Below are 15,313 nucleotides of genomic sequence, written 5' to 3'. Positions count from 1 at the left end.
ATGATTCAGGCTCTCAGTCACTGAGAAGCAAGAGCAAACTTGTGTCTTTTATTATTTTAAATGTTTTAAATCTACTATTTGTGAATAAAATTGGTGCTTGTTATTCCTTAATAATGCCTCGGCTGAATGATTTGAATATGCGATCTTGTGTTTCTGTTGTGTTTTGATCTGGAGATCTGTCATTCTTATTTAATATTAAATTAATTATTGAATTGGACTTGGTTCTGTTGAGCCTGTATAAGACGTCAGCTTTTTAAATAACTGTGCGTATTGGATAAGACACATTTTAGAAACACTCGGTCAAGCTTCCTGCGTTCGTACCTCACGGAGAGAGAAAGCGAAGTGTGACTGTAGTTCCGCTCTTCTGCAATGTATTTCTACAACATCAAGAGCAGGCTCTGAAAACACTGCAGCTACAGGACGAGCACAGCGAAGCAATGAGCAACACTGGATACAGGATAAGAGCAAAGGATACTTTTGGGAAATTAACATTTGCAGGTCAAAACATGGATAGACCATCGTCGTTTTGAACATCAGGCCAACGTAGGCACGTTGAGCAAAATCCAACGTCGGTCTGACCACTCATGATCCGTTGGGCCAACATTGGCCCAACGCTGTTGTGCTATCTGGGTTTCTACTGGGTTAAGTGCAGATAACAGTCTCATTACCTCTGAGCGTTTAACATTTAACTTATATTTTTGTTTTAATACCTGCCACATTGTGCAATAACCAAAGAGCTGTCCCAGTCCTCGCAACTCACACACAATGGCATTTCTCACATCCCTTAATGAAGAATAGTTACTTCTTTGGGATAACCCTAAGTGCTTTAACCTGCACTGTAAAAAAAATCCAGTAAAAAAATGGCAGCTGTGGTTGCCAGAAATGTACCGTAAAAAATACGGTCAAAATGTTCTTCTGTTTACGGATATACTTAAAAGTGAACTGTAAAATTTACGGTAAAAAACTGGCAGCTGTGGTTGCCAGAAATCTACCGTAAAAAATACGGTCAAAATATTCTTCTGTTTACACTATACTTAAAAGTGAACTGTAACATTTCAGTAAAAACTTGCAGTTTTGGTTGCCATAAAAAAAACATTCAGAACTGGTATGAAAAGCAAATACACTTTTTTATTTAAATACCACAAACATAGTAAATACATACTTTGGACAACCATATTCTTCTCCTTAAAACAGCAGTAAAAGAATGTACCCCCTGTTGGCTTCAACTTGCAGAACAAACATTTTGAATAATTGCAATCTTTACTAGAAAGCCACACATTCAATAACCTGAACAAGACAGCACACCTTTCTATTAACATAATGGATTAATCATTAACCAAATGCTTGGAAAGCATTAACATACAGCTTTTTACAATCTCAGATGCACAAAACAAAACTTCCTTTATGAAAACTTAAATGTATAAATTGAAAGGACATGAAAAGCATAACCATACAAAAATAAATAAATAAATAAATAAATAAATAAATAAATAAATAAATAAATAAATAAATGTGACATTTTACTTTAGGTACACACAATGTTTTGTTGGCTGCTCAAATAATTACTGGTATAGTACCATATGTACCATAAGTACAAAGCAGTATATAAGCCAAAAAAAGCTTTCTAAGAGGACAGGGGACTCACATTTAAGTAGTTTTTGACATTCAAAATTCAAGCATCTTTCAGTGTAAATTCAGATAACACAAAGTTGTAAAACATTCTCAGTGCCAACGTAATCTTCAGACATCTGTCAAAAAGGTTTTGTCCAACCTTAATCTGCTCTCCATTCATGATCAGCAAGGTCTGCTATGAGTGTAAGGACTTGGGGGCTCACTGGGAGCTGTTTTTTTTATTTTCCTCGATTCAACTTTGGTGCCCTTCTCTGGGTTTATACTGAAGAAGCACCTTAAAAAGATAATTGAATTACTGAATTTGTTGCTCACAAATATACACTGATTAAAGGGTTAGTTCACCAAAAAATAAAAGTTCTGTCATCATTTACTCACCCTCAAGTTGTTCCAAACCTGTATGAATTTCTTCCTTCTGTTGAACATGTGGGTAACCAAAGTTACTGGTGCCCATTGACTTCCATAGTATTGGAAAAAAAATACTATGGAAGTCAATAGGGACTAGAAACTGTCTGGTAACGCATATTTTTCAAAATATCTTTTGTGTTCAGCAGAAGAAACAGGTTTGGAACCTCTTGAGGGTGAGTAAATACCCAGCAATCATTTGGATGTTTAATGACCATTGAAAAGTCGTCCCTTTGACATGTCCCATCATGGTTGAAAAATAGTTCCAAAATGAAAGTTATGAAACGTACCTGAATGCATTTTTCAGAAATGTTCGGTGTTACATATTTTTACCGATTTATGCCGTCCTACCATGACTATTTTTGGCCAGGGACACGACATTGCCGTCGGACCAATGTTTGCTGGGTAATTACAGAATTTTCATTTTTGGGTGAACTATACCTTTAACCACAACAAAACTTTAGTGTACTATTTAGAGAGTACATTGTAAAGGAAGTCATTTATTAGTCAACTTTTATGCATTGTAACATTCTTTAAAATATATCATTTTTTAGATATGTCATTATTTTCTCATCATCTAGTCAATGTTCAATTTTTGGGTCAAAATTTGAACAATTTTTCTAACACTCTACAACAAGTTAACATTAATTACTCACCCTCATGTCGTTCCATCCCGTAAGACTTTAGTTAATCTTCGGGACACAAATTAAGAATTTAATGAAATCTGAGAGCTTTCTCTCCCTCCATTGACAGCTACACAACGACAACTTTCAAGCCCCAGAAAGGTAGTAAAGACATAATTAAAGCAATCATGTGACTCCAGTGGTTTAACTTCAATTTTATGAAGCAACATGAGTGCTGTGTTTCAGCAAAAAACTATTTACAAAAATATTGATCTGTAACACTTGTTGATGAGAGCATCATGACGCATGTGTTGTATGGATGCGAGAGCAGACATTGTGTGAACGCTTTTGTTAATATATTTTTTAAATAAAGTAGTAAATTATGCTCTTTTGCCCAAACAAAGCAATCGCGATGGTTCATAAATTGAGGTTTAATTGTGTTTTTAGTACCTTTCTGAAAGTAGTAGTTGCATAGCTGTCAATGGAGGGACAGAAAGCTCTCAGGTTTCATTAAAAATATCTCAATTTGTGTTCCAAACTTGAACGAAAGTCTTACGGGTTTGGAACGACATGAGGGAGAGTAATTAATGACAATTTACAGAATTTAACTAACCGTTTAACATGAACTAACGTTACTTTCAACATTAGTTAATGCACTGTGAACTAACATGAACAAACAATGAATGACTGTATTTTTCTTACAAAAACAGAGATTAAATACTGTTACAAATGTAATTCCCATTGTTAGTTCATGTTAGTTAGTACATTACCTAATGTTAACAAAGGAGACCTTACTGTAAAGTGTTACCACAAATTTAATGTAAAAAAAATGGTTTAATGCCTACCTTTGCATGAACTCCAGAGTAGAACCCAGTTCCAAAGGGTAATGAATGTTAAAACAGTAGTAACTGCCAAACATCATGCACAATGCAGAGATGAATGTGGAAATGTGTGGAGTTTTGGTCGATGCTCAGCATGAATAGTTTTGATGTATAGCAGGAAGAGCCTACAGACAAAAACAAACAATAAAATGCCTTTGGTTTTAATATATTTTTGAGCTTTAATCTCAGTGTGCTGACATTCACAACCAGCCATTCTGACAATGTAACTGTGAATTAACTGTAACAGTAACTTAACTATAGTTCACCCAAAAATGAAAATTCTGTCATCACTTACTCACCCTCATGTTGTTCCAAACCTGTATAAATGTCTTTGTACTGCTGAACACCAAGGAAGATATTCTGAAGAATGTTTGTAACCAAACAGTTGTGAGGCACCATTGACTCCCATAGTATTTTTTTCCTGGAAGTCAATGGTGCCAAATCGTCAATTTTGAAATGAGCCCATTTCACTTTCTTCTGACTCACCTGTATTTGCATCCAGGTCAGCAGGATGTTGCTCAGTTGAAACAGACGGTACAGTGAGGGAAAAAAAGTATTTGATCCCCTGCTGATTTTGTACGTTTGCCCACTGACAAAGAAATGATTAGTTTATAATTTCAATGGTAGGTGTATTTTAACAGTGAGAGACAGAATAACAACAAAAAAATCCAGAAAAACGCATTTCAAAAAAGTTACAAATGGATTTGCATGTTATTGAGGAAAAATAAGTATTTGACCCCTTCGACTTAGTACTTGGTGGCAAAACCCTTGTTGGCAATCACAGAGGTCAGACGTTTCTTGTAGTTGGCCACCAGGTTTGCACACATCTCAGGAGGGATTTTGTCCCACTCCTCTTTGCAGATCCTCTCCAAGTCATTAAGGTTTCGAGGCTGACGTTTGGAAATTCGAACCTTCAGCTCCCTCCACAGATTTTCTATGGGATTAAGGTCTGGAGACTGGCTAGGCCACTCCAGGACCTTAATATGCTTCTTCTTGAGCCACTCCTTTGTTGCCTTGGCTGTGTGTTTTGGGTCATTGTCATGCTGGAATACCCATCCACGACCCATTTTCAATGCCCTGGCTGAGGGAAGGAGGTTCTCACCCAAGATTTGACGGTACATGGCCCCGTCCATCGTCCCTTTGATGCAGTGTAGTTGTCCTGTCCCCTTAGCAGAAAAACACCCCCAAAGCATAATGTTTCCACCTCCATGTTTGACGGTGGGGATGGTGTTCTTGGGGTCATTCCTCCTCCTCCAAACACAGCAAGTTGAGTTGATGCCAAAGAGCTCGATTTTGGTCTCATATGACCACAACACTTTCACCCAGTTCTCCTCTGAATCATTCAGATGTTCATTGGCAAACTTCGGACAGGCCTGTACATGTGCTTTCTTGACCAGGGGGACCTTGCGGGCGGTGCATGATTTCAGTCCTTCACGGCGAAGTGTGTTACCAATTGTTTTCTTGGTGACTATGGTCCCAGCTGCCTTGAGATCATTAACAACATCCTCCCGTGTAGTTCTGGGCTGATTCCTCACCGTTCTCATGATCATTGAAACTCCACGAGGTGAGATCTTGCATGGAGCCCTAGACCGAGGGAGACTAACAGTTATTTTGTGTTTCTTCCATTTGTGAATAATCGCACCAACTGTTGTCACCTTCTCACCAAGCTGCTTGGCGATGGTCTTGTAGCCCATTCCAGCCTTGTGTAGGTCTACAATCTTGTCCCTGACATCCTTGGACAGCTCTTTGGTCTTGGCCATGGTGGAGAGTTTGGAATCTGATTGATTGATTGCTTCTGTGGACAGGTGTCTTTTATACAGGTAACGAGCCGAGATTAGGAGCACTCCCTTTAAGAGAGTGTTCCTAATCTCAGCTCGTTACCTGTATAAAAGACACCTGGGAGCCAGAAATCTTGCTGATTGATAGGGGATCAAATACTTATTTCCCTCATTAAAATGCAAATCAATTTATACCTTTTTTGAAATGCGTTTTTCTGGATTTTTTTGTTGTTATTCTGTCTCTCAGTGTTAAAATACACCTACCATTAAAATTATAGACTGATCATTTCTTTTTCAGTGGGCAAACGTACAAAATCAGCAGGGGATCAAATACTTTTTTCCCTCACTGTATCTCTGAAGCAGAATGCCGATGTGAATCGATAATGCTGTTTACTGAACAGTTCCTGTGCTTCCTAGACATATGAGAGGTAAAAGAGGACATGATTTGAAAAGCACTTTTGCACCCTCTCACTGGACAGTTAACTGCATTACCTTCCTTCATATGGTTCTTTAAGTGAGCAACAAGACTGTGCACATCCTGGCACTGATGACTACATAGTGAAATACTGCATGTCAAGGCCGTATCAACCACTGCATGTGCAGTCACAGCAGTGGTAGAGCTGTTATGGCGCCGATAGAAATGACTCTTAAATGCTACGTATTTGGAAAACGACTGTTTGCAAACATTTTAATGCATATTCAAAACTTATCCTGAACTCAACCAATAACCAATGCGAGATATCGTTTAAACATGAAGTTCGCCTCGCCATGGTTACAGCACGACATACTGCTAAACTGCATTACAAACGTTTCAAATCAAACAAATCAGAGCGAATTCGTTAATTTCCAATGTGTGGAAAGTAACACACTCCTACCACTAATCCTCCAGATCTTTTGTTCAAAAGTTTAACCCACAAAGATTCTATTTCGTTACTGGGATCTAATTTGAGTTCTTCTGCCTCAATGTCATTTTTGACGTATAATGCTACCCCACCACCTCTTTGATTTTTCCTGTCCCTCCTAAACTGTGTATCCTTTCAATTTGTATTCATCCCCATCATTTTCTGTAAGCTATGTTTCTGTCACTCCTACAACATCATAGTCACATGCCAGCACTGTGGCATCTAGGTCTAACATCTTGTTCCTTATACTCCTGGCATTGAGTCCCTAGTTTAAAAGATTCTCAATTACTCTGCACATACACTCTCCTAATGCATTAGCCCACATTCTGTTTAGATGTAGACCATCTGGTTTGTACAGGTCCCATCTATCTCAGAAGAAAGACCAATGCTCCATAAATATAAAACCCTCTTCCCTACACCAAGATTTCAACCGCATGTTAAACTTTCTAATCTCTGCCTGTCTCCCTGGCCATGCACGTGGAACTGGACAAGATATTTTCTTCTTTTGGAATTTCACAAATTTTCAAGACTGACAATGGTCAAGATTTCAGTAATTTCAGCAAATACCTAGGCTTCAGACACTGAAAATGTATCCCATACTGGCCAAAGGCAAACACAGCAGTTGCACATTTCATGCAAACCCTGAAAAAGACAGTCTCTGCTACTTCCTCATAAGGTAAACCATGGAAACAGAACCTTTACCAGTTTCTTATAAATTATTGTGGAACTCCTCACTGCACCACAGGCAAAACCACAGCAGAACTTCAACTTGGAAGAAAGCTGCACATCACACTACCCACCCTGGAACAACCTCCAGATGATTAACTGACTCCACAAAACTGACTACAATGCAAAGTAATGCATGAAACAGTTTGCAGATCTTCATAATAGAGCATGACTTCCAATTCTGAAGATAGGTGACACTGTACTTTGCCATCAGGTTATATAAGGCAAGTTGGTGACTCCTTTCCATGCAAAACCTTACAAAGTAGTGAAAGTGAAAGGCTCAATGGTGACTGCTTGACGTTGTGGACACAGCTTCATGCATAACCAAGGTCCAGCTAGATACCCGATTGAAAAAATGTAAATTGCTTGTCACATGTCAGAACCATGTGATTTTATGTTTAGCCTATGGTTATTGTTTTTACTGTTATTGGTGTATTGTATAGATTTGTTTTTTTTCCTTAGTTAGATAATGACAAGACATGTGCAAAATCATGGTATTGATCATGGAGTTAATTTCTTCCAAAACTCCAAAACAAATGTATTGTTGAAGAGTACCGGAAAAGTCAATTTCTTTAGATGAATTTGGTCTGTTGGAGAGTTCGTTCCTATAATCCAGTTTGTTGGATTATAACTACTGTTGTTAAGAGTTGTAAGCAGCCATGTTTGATATGTGTGCATTGTGTTTGAGTTAAAGAAACAAATGTTAATAATAATCAGACTGTCTGTCCTGTCTGTTCAATTTCTGTTACCATAGAGACATGTCACATGTAACAAACTGCATCCTAAAAGGCAATTCATAATACAAACATGTTATTATCAAAAACACTAGTACATATGTAATTTTGCCACATATGGGATATTGTGTTGCACATATTTTTGGATCACTCATGTCAACATATACTGATATAGAATATGTGTTTAGTTTCCTTGGTTTAGCTTTGGGATGTCACATAACGTCATACTGACAAATATTGCTTAGCAAAGGACTCTCTGAGGGATAAAATAGTGTCTATATAGTAACGATATCTTGCATAAAACAAGTAGGGATCGGTATTCAGCAGCTATGAAAGTCATTCTGTGTTTTTCTTTATTACTGGGGTCAGATTATTTAGTTATTTCCTCTGATCTACCAATTTGTAAATTGCAAGGAAACTTTCAGTTGAATGGGTTATACAAAAAAGGTGACATTATGTTGGGAGGATTATTTGAAGCACATTTAAAAACAGTACATCCTGAACTGACCTTCACTTCAAAACCAGAGCAGCTGAGATGTGAGAGGTGAGTGTAATACTATGGAATGCTACAAAACTACTTTAGTTTCAAACCAGAGACAAGGAATGAGAAATAAGGAATTAATAAGACATCCTTTCAATTAAAATTCAATTGTTGCATTATATTGTTCGCTATCAATCAATGTATTATGATGTATTTTAATATACACTATTTTTAATGTTTCTTCTATCATCTTTCAGCTTCTATTTTCCAGCCTTCCAGTCAGCACAGACTATGGCTTTTGCAATAGAGGAAATAAACAGAGACCCTGCTCTTCTTCCTAACATCACTCTGGGCTACAGGCTGTATGACAATTGTGTCAACCTGGCGGAGGCATTACGGGCAGCCACAGCCCTGATCAGCGGAGTGGGCGACACTTTCACTGACTACAGCTGTACAGGGACACCCCCAGTCTTAGGCATTGTTGGGGATCCTGTGTCAACTAATTCCATTTCCATATCTAGAATGCTGGGCCTTTTCCATGTTCCTTTGGTACTGAAAAAGAAAAAAAAATGTTTAACTGAATACATTATATATACTTCTACTGCAATTATAATTGTAAATTATGTAATGCTTTGTATAAGAAATTAAATATATTTTATGTGTTTATTTGTCTTTCCAGATCAGCTACTATGCCACATGCTCCTGTTTAAGCAACAGAAAAGAGTTCCCTTCATTTTTCAGGACTATCCCAAGTGATGCTTTCCAAGTCAAAGCCATGATTCAAATTATCAAGCACTATGGATGGACCTGGGTGGGGACCATAGCAAGTGATAATGACTATGGTCAGTATGCTGTCAAGACTTTTATTGATCAAGCAAATACATTTGGCTGCATCGCTTTCTCAGAAACTCTCCCCAGTGTCAGCACAAAGGCTCAAATACTTCAGATTGTGCAAACTATTAAGCAGTCAACAGCAAGAGTTATTGTTGTCTTCTCCCAGGGAGCATATTTTATTCCATTAGCTAGAGAAATTGTTCACCAAAACATCACAGACAGACAGTGGATTGCCAGTGAAGCCTGGACTACCTCCACTGTAATACTTAGTGTGGAAATGTTCAGCTCATTTGGTGGCACAATAGGAATCGCCATTCGCCGAGGAGAAATCCCAGGGCTGAAAGAGTTTCTCCTCCAGGTTCAACCTACCTTTGATACTAACAACAATTTAATCATCCAGTTCTGGGAAGAATGGTTCAATTGCAAATGCCAGCTGAAAACAATTAGTTCAAATTCTTCAGTTCTGGTACAGAGCAGAATATGTACAGGATTAGAGAATATCAAGAGTAAAAATAATTCTTATAGTGACATATCAAATTTGAGAGCATCATACAATGTTTATAAAGCAGTGTATGCCTTGGCACATTCCCTTCATAACCTGATGTCCTGTGAATCAGGAAAAGGGCCCTTTGAAAATAACTCCTGTGCCGACATCACACATGTGCAGCCCTGGCAGGTGAGGACATATTCTTTGAATGAGATAAATGTAAGTGACAGTGACAATTGTTATATGAATGAGATCTGAAAAAACTAAACAATAAAAGTTTTTCTTCAATTCTTTTATATGCATCAGTTATATGAATGAAAACTTTAATTATGTTTTGTTATTGATTTTTTTAAGTAAAATGCACGGGCATATGGTATATACAGAAGATATTTAGCTTTCCAAAGTTTTTAAACATATACATATGATAATACAAACATTGAGGTTTTTTTCAATCAAACATTTGCAAAAACAAGCACCTGTAAATTCTCAGTGCATCCACACCTGAGTTTTTGTAGTAGTAACAGGTAACAGTAGCTGGTAAATAATACATGGATTTTGTGATATCCAGAAATATGCAATTAATGCAAATCATATAATTTCATTTGATAGATCAATGGGTAACACTGTACAATAAGTCTCCCTAGTTACAGTATATTTACATAGTAGGTTACTCATAAGAACATGCATTATTACAATGTACTTAATGTGTAAAAATTATAAATGGTACATGTAAGTACACAATCGTCTGGTAAGGATGCCCACCGGGAGTCTACCTTTGAAGCTATACCAGGCATGGTCCACTTTTTATACATGAAGTAATGCATACTTACACTGTACTTATGAATAACTACAGATGTAGTTATTGAGCACCTACTATGTAAATACACAGTAACTAGGGAGACTCACTGTGAAGTGTTACCCATCAAGGTTACATTACTGCATGATAATTTAGAAAATAGCTCATATAAACAAATTCACTTCAATTCTAGTATGCAGTTTAAGGTGTTCATTTATTTTGCTTCACTGTCTAATCTCAAGCTCCTGCACTACCTGAAGACAGTGAACTTCACTACTCACTATGGAGACAGGGTGTCCTTTGATGAGAACGGAGACGCTCTGGCAATCTATGATGTGATGAACTGGCAGAGGGCTGACGACGGCTCTGTGAAAATAGAAACAATTGGTCTGTTCGATGAGTCAGCTCCTGCTGGACAGGAACTTACACTCCAAGGAGACAAGATCTTTTGGCATTTCGATTCGAACACCGTATGTCCCGAATATTGTTAAATTATCTTTAATTTTAAGATAATAGCTTTCTTTAATTCTGCAACTGTATCACTTGTTGATATAAAAATGCACTGAGAAACCATAAAGCAAAATGAATACAAATAACAATACAGGAATAATTTTCCATGTCAAAAACACATGCCATGAGAGAATTATTGCAGCATGCAGTGAAATTGTTTATTGTCATGTCTAGCCCCCCATGTCTGTGTGCAGTGAAAGCTGTCTGCCTGGTACCAGAAAGGCAGCCAGGAAAGGGGAGCCACTCTGCTGTTTCGACTGTATACCTTGTGCAGAGGGAGAAATCAGCAACCACACTGGTAAGCAGGGAATATTAATGTAAATTAACTGCAAATGTCATAATTCCAAAATGACCTTTCCTTTAAAACTGTGCAGAAAATACTAGTCATCATACCAGATCTCAGGGTATTAAGCTTAAAGAACATGAGAGGGGATAATGCATTTAATTTATTCTGTACATTTTTTTGGAATTATTTAAATTTGATCTTCTATTTTTCAGATTCAATTGAGTGTGTCAAATGTCCATCAGATTTCTGGTCCAACCGCAGAAAAGACCAGTGTGTGATGAAGGACATTGAGTTTCTGTCTTATGAGGAGCCTCTGGGAATATCCTTGACAACAATCTCATTATTTGGGGCATGTGTTTCAGCTGCAGTTTTAGCCGTGTTCATTTACTACAGGAACACCCCAGTTGTAAAAGCCAACAACTCAGAATTGAGCTTCCTCCTGCTGCTTTCATTGATTCTCTGCTTTCTTTGCTCGTTGCTCTTTATTGGCCAGCCACTGCACTTGACTTGTATGCTGAGACATGTTGTGTTTGGAATCAGCTTTGTTTTGTGTATCTCTTGTATTCTCGTCAAAACTATTGTTGTCATAATGGCATTTAAAGCCACGCTTCCTGATAACAATGTCATGAAATGGTTTGGAGCTGCCCAACAGAGAGGCACTGTTTTCTGCTTTACAGTAATCCAAGCTGTGATCTGTATCATATGGCTGAGCACAGCATCCCCTGTGCCTTTCAAAAACACCAAGTATCAAAACGCAAAAATAATTTTTGAATGTAACGTTGGATCCATCACTGGATTTAGCTGCCTGCTTGGTTACATAGGCTTGCTAGCCAGTGTGTGCTTTCTGCTGGCTTTCCTGGCAAGAAATCTGCCAGATAACTTTAATGAAGCCAAGTTCATCACTTTCAGCATGCTCATCTTCTGTGCAGTTTGGATCGCTTTCATTCCAGCGTATGTCAGCTCTCCGGGGAAATACTCGGACGCTGTCGAGATATTTGCCATCTTGGCTTCAAGCTTCGGTCTCCTTATTGCAATTTTTGCTCCAAAGTGTTACCTTATTCTGTTTCGTCCAGAGAAAAACACCAAGAAATCCCTCATGGGGAGAACAACTCCTAAAAGCTAATAGCTCTTTGCATGTTCTATAACAAGTTCTATAACATCTGCCCATGCATTGATTGCAGAATAAAGTTCCTATAATATATATTACCTAAGATGTAGAATTATAGTCTAATGCAGGGAACTACAGAAAATATCATAAAACAATGTAAACATTTTTGCAGTTTGAATTATGATTACATATCTAATGTGTCGCATGTTAATTTAGTGCAGGGTACTTTCCATTATTTATATAACCTGATACTTCACTGATAGTGAGATATATCGCCACTCTTTCAACCCATCAGCATATTATCAAGGTCAGCCATATTGTCTATGAAAGTGCAATTGATTTCATCTATATTTACTTCACTGCTTTGTAAATTCAATGAAAAAAATCTAGAAATGTTTGCTCTCTATTTCTCTGTACATCATCAGTGTAATCACACCAGAGAAAATAACCTGGTAAAAATATTCACTGCACTATTTCAATGCTACATGCAGGATACTAGCAAACATTATGAAAAAAGTATCACCTTAGAAGCCATCTTTATAAGTGATTACGTGAAAAAGGAATCACACCTCTTCTACTTTGTTATGATTGAAAAATTACAGCCAGCTGCAACAGATTTCTCTTTTGGTTCTCTTGCTCCTCTTCCCTGTGACTGACACCTGGGTCTGGATCACTGCAGCCCCTGAGGACAGTGCTCTCCTGAACATACAACAGCAGAGCACCTCCCTCACTCCTACAGCAGCTCGAGTTCACTATGCCTGCTCTGCAACAGCACACAGAACAGTTAGGTATCTTGCATATCTATATGAATTCAATCCTTTAATCAAAGTCCTGCTAAATTAGATTTTTACTATATATTATAAATACATAATTTATATATTATATATATATAATTTACTGCCATTATATTATTTGAATATATATATTAATAGAATGTAGCTGAATTCTACCAAATGTACAATAGTATATTGGTATTTTTTTGTATTGTTATCTATTAAGTATAATAAACTGATTAATATAGGAGATACAATTTGTGTATTAATTAATGTCTGATAAATGGTAAAAGATTACAGAACTCAATTGGATAACTAAAACAAATTTTGTTAAAAGTGTAAAACATAATGTGTATATAGACCATTTGCAGACTAATATTTATGAACATACGTACAGTGGCTCTCAAAAGTATTCATACCCCTTGGACTTTTCTACATTTCATTATGTTACAACATGAAATCAGAATGGATTTAATCAGGAGTTTTTGCCACTGATCAACATAGAAAATGTCCATAATGTCAAAGTGAAAATCATAATCAACAAATTGTTCTAAATGTATTACAAATACAAAACAGAAAATACTTGAATGCATAAGTAATCACCCCCTTTGCTATGACACACCTGATTGAGCTGTGGTGAGCTGTGGGCAGTATTGCAGATTTTCCACTTAAATGCTGCCTTTTAAGTACATTGTACATGAATACTGCTTTAACTGAAGTTATCGTTCAATTCGAAAGCACTGCCCAAGGGGGAGGGGTTTCTGTGCACTTCCATAGGAACCCGATCAAAAACGTCACTCTATCAAAGCAAGGACTCAGAACAGGTCCCTTCCCACTTCCTGTTCTATAAAATGTGACGTCGGCGCACATTCGTCGTCTTTTGCTACCCAAGAGCTTTCTGTGTGTGTGAGATTTCACTCTCTCAGCTTGCTGGGATCAAGCTCTGCTGTGCTGCACTGTCTGCGGGTGCAGCCTCGGTTCTAGGCCCTGCTTTGGCTGGTGGCCAAGTATCCTCGGACCCCCGGACCCCAGACCCCACGTCACTCGGTGTCCCTGGAAAACCCAGCACACATGGTGTGGTTAAGCCTACGGGCCTACACGGCACTTGTATACTGCACCTGGTGTTTGTACAGTGTTCTGTCCAGCAACAACAAGGTTGTATTTGGTTGGTGTTGCAGTGCCCCCGTGTCCATAAACGTTGCTTAGTGTAGCTTACACCCGGACCCGGCGATCTCCCATTCCGGCGAGTGATGATAGGGGTTTGGTGGCTCTGGACCTCCGTCTCTCCCAGAGCCCCTCTGTCTACTCCTCCAGACACTCAGCTTCGGAGACAGCTGCGCCTCCCGCGCCCACTCCTCCACCTGCATCTGCTGCTGCACCCACTGCCTCGGCTGCAACTGCCACAGCAGCTGCTCCCCCTGCGGCTGCCGTGCCCCCCCGCCTGATGTGCCGATGCATTCCAAGGCGTGGTGTGGATGTGAGTGAGGGACCCATTGCAGTGTGTGGCACTTCGCGTCGAAATCGCCACTCTCCTGGAGAAGCGAGCAATTTGCGAAGCACCCCCACTGTGGCAGCACGGCAGATTCTAAACCCCACACTAGTACCCAAGGGAAATGGCGGTTTCTGCCCCATCTTGGATTGGAGACACCTGATCCGTGCCTCAGGGTGTTGCGCTTCAGTACGCTCAACCTGCGCACCATGTCCCAGGCCATCAAGCCCGGCGACTGGTTCATTACGGTGGATCTGAAAGTCACTAATGCCCCGTTTCCACTAGCCATGTTTAGCTGCAGCTCAGTGTGGCCTTCCCGGTCCAGGGCATTTCCACTAGGGCTCAGCTGCACCTCTGCCTGTGCCTGAACTAGTTTCAGGAGCACAGTTTTGTATATTGTACCAGCTGAGTCCCAAACTGGTTCCGGTCAGTACTGTGACATACCTTACAAACGCCACTGGATTTGGAAATTGTAACTACAGTACAATTTGGAAGATGCGGTAGAAACTTTTCCAAAGAAGGAATATGTGTGTTTACCTTGGGAAAATGTTTCATCTGGAGCAGTTATTAATGTACGGTGGAAAAGTGCCACACAGGATTAATTGGTTGGAGCAGAAAGACATTTAAGAGGGTTTGAAAAGATTGCGAAAATTCTACTGGAGAAGGAACTGCATCATACTGCAATACAATGTGCTGTGCCGTTATAAATACACTCAAATATGACATATTTGTCCTGGATTTAAATTAAATGTCCTGATGTCTTGCAAATTCTCTCAAAATTATTTAAATGGAATGGTTTTTAGCTTCCCCCTGTTTACAATATCTTAAAACTATTAAAATGTTTAAAACAGAGGCTAATTTTTATGTGATC

At 38.7% G+C, this 15,313-nt stretch overlaps 1 protein-coding gene across 1 annotated transcript; it reads left to right on the top strand.

Annotated features, from left to right (window-relative positions):
- The first annotated feature begins 8,007 nt into the window (after window positions 1-8,007).
- On the top strand, window positions 8,008-12,195 carry LOC136754114 (extracellular calcium-sensing receptor-like). Its single transcript, XM_066710444.1, has 6 exons — window positions 8,008-8,222; window positions 8,417-8,708; window positions 8,839-9,669; window positions 10,519-10,746; window positions 10,961-11,084; window positions 11,285-12,195. The coding sequence occupies exons 1-6, from the start codon at window positions 8,008-8,010 to the stop codon at window positions 12,193-12,195; spliced, it is 2,601 nt and encodes an 866-aa protein (XP_066566541.1).
- Window positions 12,196-15,313: the final 3,118 nt, after the last annotated feature.

Source organism: Amia ocellicauda, chromosome 7 (genome assembly GCF_036373705.1).
Source record: "Amia ocellicauda isolate fAmiCal2 chromosome 7, fAmiCal2.hap1, whole genome shotgun sequence".
NCBI classification, from domain to species: domain Eukaryota; kingdom Metazoa; phylum Chordata; class Actinopteri; order Amiiformes; family Amiidae; genus Amia; species Amia ocellicauda.
The sequence above is the reverse complement of the archived record's forward strand: the minus strand, read 5'-3'. Positions and strand labels throughout refer to the sequence as shown.